At 26.4% G+C, this 10,608-nt stretch overlaps 1 protein-coding gene across 1 annotated transcript in view; it reads right to left on the bottom strand.

Annotated features, from left to right (window-relative positions):
* Positions 1–990: 990 nt before the first annotated feature.
* Positions 991–10,608, bottom strand: part of LOC136081002 (proline-rich transmembrane protein 1-like) — a 38,845-nt gene continuing 29,227 nt past the window's right edge. The window contains exons 3-4 of the mRNA XM_065798347.1: positions 1,345–1,488; positions 991–1,201 (exon numbers count right to left, since the gene is read on the bottom strand). Of these exons, the coding sequence (XP_065654419.1) occupies positions 1,052–1,201; positions 1,345–1,488 (294 nt within the window). The 3' untranslated portion in view covers positions 991–1,051. The remainder of the gene's footprint in view (positions 1,202–1,344; positions 1,489–10,608) is intronic.

Here is a 10,608-nt window from a genome sequence, read left to right as displayed (position 1 = left end):
TTTTTACATTTTGTAGATCAGATGGATTGATTTTCAAAGTCTTTATGAAAGTGGTAGAAATTGTTTTTGAAATCCTGATCAAATCACTTTGATCAGGATTTCAAACTAATTTGATCAGATTAATTTGATTTAAGTGCTTTATTTGTTTTAACTGGAAGTTTCTTATAGCGATACAATTCTCTTTTTACTGCTTTATATTTACACCTTTTTCATTTAACAAGAAAATTTTCTAAAACTGCTTTTAATTTTTTGTTTGTTATGCATTATTGACAGTTAAAAAGGCTATGCGGTATTTTTAAACGTCCTAAATTATTAAAGCTTTCTTTGGAAAAAATATGCATAATCTTTTCTTTTCAAACAATTTTGACTTGAGTCTCCTTAAGCGCTTTAAGTAGTCAACAATAATATGGCCTTGTTTTTTTAAATTGTTTATAATATGAAATAAAGAGTTATTTTTAAAATAATTTTTATATTAATAATTAATACTCTTTATCTAAAAAACTTATGAATTGTATTTACAAAATGTTGGATTTTATGTTTTCAGTTAAAACTTTAAATTCTGCAACTTTAGCAAAACCGCAAGTCAAAGAATCGACAATAGATTGCTCTGTCATAATAAAATATGAAGTTGATTGTATTATAAATATGTTTTTACTTGTTCCTTTTTTTTTCTCAATTTATTTAAAATAATTTGAATTTTCCCGCCATTTTACATATATTTACAATAATCTCTAGTGATTTAAAGACCAGACCTTTGGTTAAGTAGCCTTATGGTATTATAAAATAGGGGCGATGTACATCGCAATAATATTTAAAATTTGAACTTATCTTTCTTGAGTAGATCCAGTATTAGTTTTGAAGTTGTTTTAATCATATAGTTCTTTGTATACTGAATTACTTTTTTTTCTAGCAGTCTAATCAATATTTTATCAAATGGAAGTATATGCTCAATATAACAGAGGTTATGAAAAGAAAAATTTATTCGTTGAATATGCTCAGTTAAAATTTGTCTCTTTAACTTTCAAAATTACTAAAACAATTATTTAAAATGCTACTTTAGTTTTCTATATACTATATAAGATGTAATAGATATTATAATTGTTGTTATTCCACAAACCAAAGCTGCAATGGCATAATTTTTTGCGTCAGTAGACGCTCTTTGAGCTGTTGAAAAGTCTCCTTGCGAAATAGCTGTATCAACCTTAAAAATGAAAAAAATAAAATAGCTTAAAATTCATTTTAACTCATTCTTACATTTAAAACTTTGTAAAAAAGTTATAAGAGTGAGGATAAGAATATTAAGAATAAAGAATAAAGTAAGTTTATAGGTAGAAACAAAAAAACCTTCTGAGAATTTATCAGCGACACGATTCCAAGAGGCCAGAAGCAGCATATACAAGTTAGTAATGCAGCTGTGCTATAGTTCTTTGGAAGCTCATTTTCATTATATATCACAGGTCGTTGAAAATTGTTTGTTGGTCGAAAAGGCTAAAAAAATAATATCAATTCAGCAACAAAAAATTAAAGTTTATGTATTCAAATTTGAACTTTATTTATTTTATTTTATTAAAATAAATTTTAATAAATCATAAATTTATAAACAGACACATTTTTAAAATTCCTTTTTTTTTTTTTAGTTTTCAAGATAAAAAATGTTAACTTCAATTTTTCGCTCATTCTTATTTTGGGCAAACGGAGATGATTGCAAATATTTCAAATACTCTTTTTAGCCAAACCAACTCATAACAGTTACTGAAGAAAATTGAAACTTGTTAATGGATTTCATTTATATTTGAAATTAAAAAATAAAAAATTAAAAATTAATAAAGCTTTAATAAAAAAGTTTAAACATGGTTATGAATTTTTAAGTATTTAATTTCGGTACAAAAAATTCTTCTGACTTAAATCCTTTCATTAAACATATTATGAATAATGTAAAATATAAATTAAAAAATTAATTTATGGTTTACCAAAGGTGCTTTATGAGTGACAATCAACTTTATATTGTCAACGAAATTATCTATTTCAAACAGTTGAACCATATTTGTTTTTACTTTGATTATTTTGATTTACCAATTTATCAAGAGTGGAATAATGTAGGAGAAACGTTTTGAAAGATCTGTCGAGCTTTATAAGCCCTCGAAATCATTAGTCCAAGAGTTTTTAAAAATGATAATAGTCATAGAATAAATAAGAATACGTTACAGTTAGAATAAAAACGTAATAACTAACAATGTTATTTAACAATTGATTATGATTGATGTTGCACACGTGGTTTGGGAGTAGAACGTCTCAAGACGCAATATGTATTGGGAAACTAGATTATAAGTTTTACCAAAAAAATATAAAAGAGTTCTTTTTATATGGAGAGAATTGAACTCCCATTTGAAATGAATTCTTTTAATGTGTAAAATGTGTCAAATGAAATGAACTCTTTTAATGTGTAAAATGTGTAAAAACATTCTTTATAAAAACTCAATAGTTAACACATTTAAAGTTGAAAATAGTTCAATATTGAATCTTATTAAAGTTTGTTAATGTTAAAGATGCTTTTTAGAAATAAAAATTAGGAAGTACCAAATACATTACCTAATGAAATAGTTAAAACAAGCAAAAATCAACACCATTTATTGAAAAAAAAATTATTTGTCGCTGTTTTTTGATAGTAATAAAATGTGTTCACAATTCACTTATGTACTATAAATGCCAAAAAATGTTTTCGCAACTCACTAAAGTACTAGAAAACAAACTTGAAATCATTGGCTGTTTTTTAGACAATATCTCCAAATTAGTTCATATAAAAACTAAGGCATTAATTTAAAGACTCAATGTTTTATAGTTAAGTGTAAAGGGGAAAAAAACTTGACTAATAAAAGTTTTTAGAGCATACAGGGACTGATACAGTAAAGAATGAGACTTTGATGAACGACGATTTAAGAGAGAATGAGTTTTAGTTGATGGAACTAGAAATGATAGCTCTTCGAGCAGTGGTCATGATAGTATTTGTAGTATAGAGAAAGAGATACAACTATATGAAAATGGGAGAGAGGCTCAAGATTTGCAGATAAAGCAAGTCCAACATTTATTTACAATGTGTTTTTGGACTTTGTCTAGAAGAGAAAGAGCATCATTAAAAGAGCTAGCCCTAATATGACAACAATATTCCATACAAGGACGAATAAAGGACTTGTAGAGATAGAGAATTAAATCAGGAGAGAGAAAATGGCGGGCACAATAAAGTGAAGCAAACTTTGCAGATGCTAATTTAGCAATTGGTTGTATATTTGATTTCACGAAAGGTCAGTAGTAAACGATAATCCAAGAAGACTTAATGGAAAGGACTCAGTAAAAGGATTGCCATTTATTAATATAAGAATGTCGACAGTATTGCAGTAGTGGTTTGCAGTATCATTTTTTTTTAACAGCAATATCTTTTTTTTAAACATTATTAGCTTATTTCATACAAAAACTTTTTTTCTTAAACATAAATCTCTTTTTTTTAAGTAAGGTAATTAGTATTTAATTTAAACAATTTAAACAGCGTAATAAATTATTGACTTTTTTTAACTCTCTGAAAACTACCTTTTAGTTTTTAGGCCTTCAGATACTGTATCCTAAATAATAGATAACAGATAATAGTTCCATTTAACAAATTGTAAACATCTCAAAAGAGTTTTTTTTTTCAAAAACATTTCAAATGAAAATGTGCGACAACTCAGTTAGCTTACATCATGAAATTATTTAATCAAATTACAAATATTTGGCTAATATATCTTGAAAACAAATTGCACAATGTGATAATAATTTTTTAAACAATTAGCTAGGCATTTTGTTTGTGAAATAAAGGAATATAGTTAGACTTGTCAGCCTTCAGTAAGTAGAACACAGGTTTAGAACAAAGGCTTGTTTAGTTATTACGCAATCCTAACTTATTTTAGAACAAACGGATGTTATCATAAATAAAAATAACCAAGTTTATTTGAGCTGGGTTAAGTAAACATATTCATTTGGCAATCAATCTAGCAGTTGAAAACATGCATATTCCCGCTACTCTATTTGATGGAAATAACTAATATTCACTTTCTAAACATGCCACACTTGAATACCTTTTATTATTGTTTTTCAAAAACGTTACAAGGTAATTTTTTTCTTTTTCTTTTGTATATAATTAATATAATTATTGACTTTGTTAAAGTTTGATGCCCGTTTCAATCATAACTGGAAGCAGTTATTACTTTGCAGTCCAATGACTTTCCTACAACATGTTTATAAAGCAAAACCATGCAAGTAAATCATTATAAACAATCCAAAATAAGTTATATATAAAATAAGTTATATACAAAATAAGTTATATATAAAATAAGTTATATATAAAAACATCATATATAAAAAAAGTTATATATAAAACAAGTTATACATAAAGTAAGTTATATATAAAATAAGTTATATATAAATCAAGTTTTAAATAAAATAAGTTATATTTTAAATAAGTTTTATATAAAAAATGCTTTAATTTTAATTTAACAAGTTATAGTAAAGAAAAATTTATTTGTAGTATTTAAAATTTATTTGTAGTACTTAAAATTTATTTATAGTATTTAAAATTTATTTGTAGTATTTAAAATTTATTTGTAGTATTTAAAATTTATTTGTAGTATTTAAAATTTATTTGTAGTATTTAAAATTTATTTGTAGTATTTAAAATTTATTTGTAGTACTGTTTTTAACTTTCTATACTATAGAAAAACTAATAGTACAATAAATAAATATTTTTTACAACTTGTTAAAAAAGATTAAATTAGTTTTTATCATTTATTATTTATATTTTATCTACATCATGTTTTTAAAGTCACAATCATTTAGAAGTTAATTGTTACAGTTACCAATTACACTGTTACTTTCTGCTTGAGATTTCAAGTTTTCTGAAAAACTTGATAAAGTCTCTATTAGTTTGTTATTTGCTTCATTATTTGAAAAGCTAGACTGCTGGATCTAAGAAACACGATAACTTGGCTGTTTGGGACAGTTTTAGACGCTGTTCTATCTTTGAGCTATGAACCATATTTAGCTTTTTTTATCACAGCTTAATCATCATATACCTATTATCATGGTTGACTAATGGCAGAATCTACGGAGAGTTTCCTCTTCCCACAACTTTTGTCTAGCTTTGAAAAGATTTACAAATTGGCTTTGTAATCGTAGGTTAAACTTATCAAAACACAGTTCTCTTTTCCCAGTTTTACATTTTTTACAGTTTAACTTTTTTACACTGTTATACAGCTGATCTATAAACTCTGTCATAACTGTGAACTTTTTCATTGACTACATACCTAAAGTTTTAAAAACTTATGCCGTTGAAAGTAATATCGTTAATTATCTGCAAATCAATCATTATTTTTCTTACACTCATCTTTACTATCTAAAATGAAAGAGATAACTTTTAGGCTTACTTGATTTTTTTGAATTAGGTATTGTTCATCAGGATTAACAAGTTCATTCATTTCTGCAAATTTTTGTAAATTGTTTTGAAGATTTGCATAATTATTTGAACACAAAAACTCTCAAAAAGAACAGTTTATTTGAAGCTCAAATATGTTCCCCCAGCCAACATTGATAGACGGGTACCACATGGTTTCTATCTGGGCTTACAAGAACAAAATTTTGACAGGTCAGTGTTTTGGTTTACGGACGGGCCCCAAATGGTAAAAAAATCTATCAAATCTGCTTGATTTAGTTTTAACTGGTTTTTATCAGGGCCCAAGGATCTGGGGATTTGACAGGTTTCCAATAAGGTTTCCAAATGGTTTAAACTAATAATTAAAAAAAATTATTACAAAACTTGCATTATGTTTGCCATTTATAGTTCGTATTGTGCGTGAAATAAATTTAAAAATTTAACTTTTTTGCATTTTTATATTTTTTCTAAACATTATATTTTTGTATTTTGTATACATTATATTTTAACTAAAAAGACATTCTTTTCAGTGTAATATTTCACTGTGAAACTTAATTAAAAAGACGTTTTAGAATTTCATTTATTTATTACCATGATCAAAAAATTTTTTAATAGTTTTTAAAATAAACTTACAAAATTTAGCAAATATGTATGTTCCAGTCACTATTAAGCATGTAGTAACTATTCCACTGAGACACTGTTTCCATTTTTAAAGTTATAAATATTTAAAGTTTTGTTTTAAAGGTTGCTCAAAATATTGATGTATTCGTAATATTTAAAAAGAGAAAACAGGCGAACTTTGTGATTGATTGATATATTTAAGGAATTTAAAGCTTTTAAATAGCTTTTACAGATCCACTCTTTACCATCAATTTTTATATATTTTATGCAAGCAAAATAATTTATTGATAACAAAGTTTCCCCACCGTCAGATATAAATAATAAGTATTTTCATATAAAAGCAAAAAAAATGGCTCTAATGTTATGCCTCAGCTACATTTTTTAACCAATGATATTTTTTGACTTTTATTTAAAATAATATGCTTAAAACATTAACAATAATATCATAATATACATAATAATACCTTATAGTTACAATACTTGTAAATATTTATAATACTTCACTTATGTTTACAATAAAAATTTTATTCATATTAACTTTTGCATTCAAACTTTAATTATAATATTTAATTTAACTTGATAACTTTAAAATAATGATAACTACAAAAATAAAAAGGTAATTATATAGATCATGACAATAAACTTATTTATTAAAACTGAGTTATAAAAGTTAAACACTGTTTTTCTTTTCAATAACTTGATTTTGAAATGTTGGGATAAAACTATTAAGTTCCAGGTTAAAGGAACAAAAACAGTTCTTATATGATGTGTATCGTATGTATATTTTATATTTTGCAGCATGTTTAAGAATATTTCTGCTTGGTGCACACTGATTGTTGACAATATTTTCATACTGATATTAGTAAAAGTGACTTCAACAACCAGAATGTATTTTTGATAAATATTAGTAATGGCCGTTTAGAAAATATAATTTTAATAATAATCGCAATATCTTTTATTAGAATAAATGAGAGACTTATGTATGATAGAATTGCTTTGGGGGACAAGTATTATGATTGGAGTAAACATTACCTTTGTTTATTACCACGATTAGCGTAATGTAAGAAAATATTATTTTTATCTACAGAATATTGGGCAAAAGTCAATATTTTCTTAAGTATAAAATATTATTAAAAAAGACGTTTTAAAAAAAAAACATCTATCATAAAATAAAAAAATAAGTATTCAAGTATAAAAAAAAAAATATGTTTTAGATAAATCATAATCCACGTGTTCATTTAGATAAATCATAATCCACGTGTTCACATTAACTATGTTGTCACATTAATTATGTTATTTCACAATAAAAATCTTGCCTTTAAAGTAGGGGTTTGCAGCTGGTATTTCAGCTTCAGCTTTAAACTTATTAGCTTCAGATTAAAGCTGGAGCTGAACAAGTCAGTTTAATTAGCTTTATAGCTGGTAGTAAAATGAATAATACTCCATAAATATTTTATATAAAAAAAACATGTAGCAAATTATTTAATGAAAATCTAAAATAGTGACAAAATTTAAACAAACATTCAAAAAATTTTAAATATAGTTTGCCGAAAGTTCTTTCTGTTTATAAATGTTGCGGTCAGATCCTAGGCCAGGGACTTTTCAGAGATTTGTTTAAAAAGTGTTACCCTAATACCTAATTCCTTTTTTGATTATCTACATAACTTTTTTAGTCGAGTTCAAAGTTCTTGCAAAAGATGATTTAATCTATTGCTATTATCATATTGGATGCACCAGCTAGAGCATTTGTTAAGAGTATTAAAGGACACATAGGTTATAACTGATGTGAGCATTGTATTCAAAAAGCAGTTCTAATTTTAAAATGTTTTATTTTGTTGAGAAAATATGTTGATTTTGCTTGTCAGTAGCTAACTTATTTTGTGAAGTCATTTGGTGAACTTTATGGTTAATTTACAATGTTCATTCTTTAATACATACAGAAAATGATGCAGTTAAATTTAAAGTATTTGATAGATGTCCCTCGTTCAAATACAAAAATACTTTAGATCAATTAAAGAAGCCTGTTCAAAAACCAAAAGATTGCTCAAATAAACACGTACAAGCAGATAAACAAAAGTTTAGTACTTCTCATTTTGATGGATCAGTAACCATTGCATTGAGACACTGTTTACAATTTAAAATTATCAAGACTTAGAGTGTTTTGTTTCAGCCAATGAAGGTAATAATTGTTTTGAAATTACAACAAAAAAAATGGTTTAGTTAAGAAGGTTTTAAAAAGCAGACGAGTCCTGTGACGAATAGATTATGTTTGAGGAATTTGCAGCTTTTTAGTCGTTATTAGTTTTACATAGAAAAGAAACAAATTTTCATGGAAATATAAGTTTCATACCTATATGGCAATGATCAGCCACGCTGTATATAAAAATCAAACAAAAAACCGTTAATAAAATTAAAAAATACAGTGGAGCAGCATCTGACGTCTCTCTGGAGACAAAACAAGAAAACGACAAGAAAAATTATATATAAATCAGCTAGTCATCAGTATTATAAAACGAAAGAAGGAATTTTTTTATGTCTACAATTTGAAACCAACTCTTTCCTTTTGTTCAACAGATTTTCCCCTTAATGCATTAAAATATTAAACTTTTAATAAAGTCAAAAATTGCATATTTTGGACGAAGGATTATGTGTTTCGCAACACTTGATAATTTTCCATTTATTAAAAAAACAAAAAGTTTTTTTCTTAAAGTTTCCAACTTTTTTTAGATAATTCTGTATCATTTCTTAATTAAATTAAAAGATTTTAAATGGTTTGCATACCTTAACTTGAAAGGGGTCTCACTAATACCAATATAAATAATTTCTGTGTAATCTTAGTTGTTCATAATGCAGGTAGATTTATTGATGCTGCTGCAGGTTTTTGTTGCAATTGTATAAAATATTTTGATTATGCAAATTGATGACTGACTTACTTGTGTATGCGTTTGGCATACACAAGTAAGTCATTCCTGATTGGGAGAAACAGCTTTTTCAAAAATTTCTTTGTTTGAAGATGCAATAGAAAATTTTAGTTCAATTGTTCACGGCAGACTTTTTAATATGCACGGAGGCTGGTTAGAGTCGGCGTGAATATAATTAAGAATGTTTTCTGGCTTTGAGTAAGGTTGGAAAGGAACTGTTGCTAAGATTTAGTGTTAAGACAAGGTAATTGACAATTTTAACATTACAGTTGATAGATAAATCGAGATCATTGCTTTTAAAAATATTTACAAAACGCTTTTTTGTTTTTTCCATTCGTTGGCCAATATGGTTTTTAAAAAAAGCTAGATCGTTGTCCCGATATAAACCTAATTCCTTCCCTTTGTAACATTGAGATAGTTGGTGTAACATAAAAACTCACCAAATCACATACTTCTGCACCATCATTGGCACCCATAGGTACTTCAATTATTTCTCCGTTTTTTTAATTCAAGAATTGCCATTGCTAAAAATTAAAGATTTTCTCGGGTGTAATCAAATTTCCTATGTTCTTGATTTCTAACTAGGTGCTGACCAGTAAACTCTATTGCATCGCAAAGTAATAAAATTAATCGATCGGTAAAAGTCATGTATATCAAAAATTAAAAATGTGCTGAGGTGCTTTTTATTAATACCTTAAAACCAATGTAAAAGCTCCTGCGAGCTTTGCTATTGGTTTAAGCAGAGTTTGCTTCTCTGTGCAGCATTGATTTTAGAGATTACACTTTTGGAAATTCGTCCTACTTCATTTATTGCTGGGTTCAAAAAGTTTTACTTTGTAGTCTTTGAGAGTGATGAAGCAATTAAAGTACCATTTGAATCAATATATATACTATTTACAATACTTTGACATTTCGCGAGGTTCAATTTATTTTGTTTGAACTCCATGTTTTTCCTATCTGAAAAAATCAAATTTAAATTTTTAATTGGACCACAGACGGAATTGGACCAACTGTCTGTCAAAAACTGCCTGTAAGACAGTTACCTTACTTCCTAAACTTCTAAATACTTCCTAAACTTTAAAAACATTAAAGGTACAGGTGTCTGAATTACTCTGACATGGAATTAGAACAGTGTAACACAGCAATTTCAAAAAACTATTATTTATTCTCCAAAAAAATCTTATTTAATCTCCATACTTTGTAAAAAATTAAAATATAAATTACAAAAGCATTAAAAAAATATGGCATTATTCATTTCTTAAAATAAATAATATTCTAGGTGTTACCCAGCTAACAAAAAACGTTCAAGTACGTTTGACGAACGTTGCAAACATTCGAGCACGTTCATGAACGTTCACATAACATTCTTGAATGTTCGCAACGTTTGTTGGAAGTTTTGTGCAAGCTAGGTATGTATGTTAAGGTACCTATGATTTTTTTTTAATGTCGTTGATACAAAACCTGACATTGTTAAAGATATCAATTGTATTATCTGAAACAGCAATTAGTTTAATTTTATGTTGATTTTTTAATGTATTTGTTGCACTGGGACCTGATTAAACCTTATAACTACTAATTGAGCTTATATTTGTGACAAAGTTGTTTATGTTA

This window comes from Hydra vulgaris, chromosome 06, assembly GCF_038396675.1.
Source record: "Hydra vulgaris chromosome 06, alternate assembly HydraT2T_AEP".
Classification (NCBI taxonomy): Eukaryota; Metazoa; Cnidaria; class Hydrozoa; order Anthoathecata; family Hydridae; genus Hydra; species Hydra vulgaris.
This window is presented reverse-complemented; position numbering and strand designations above follow the sequence as displayed.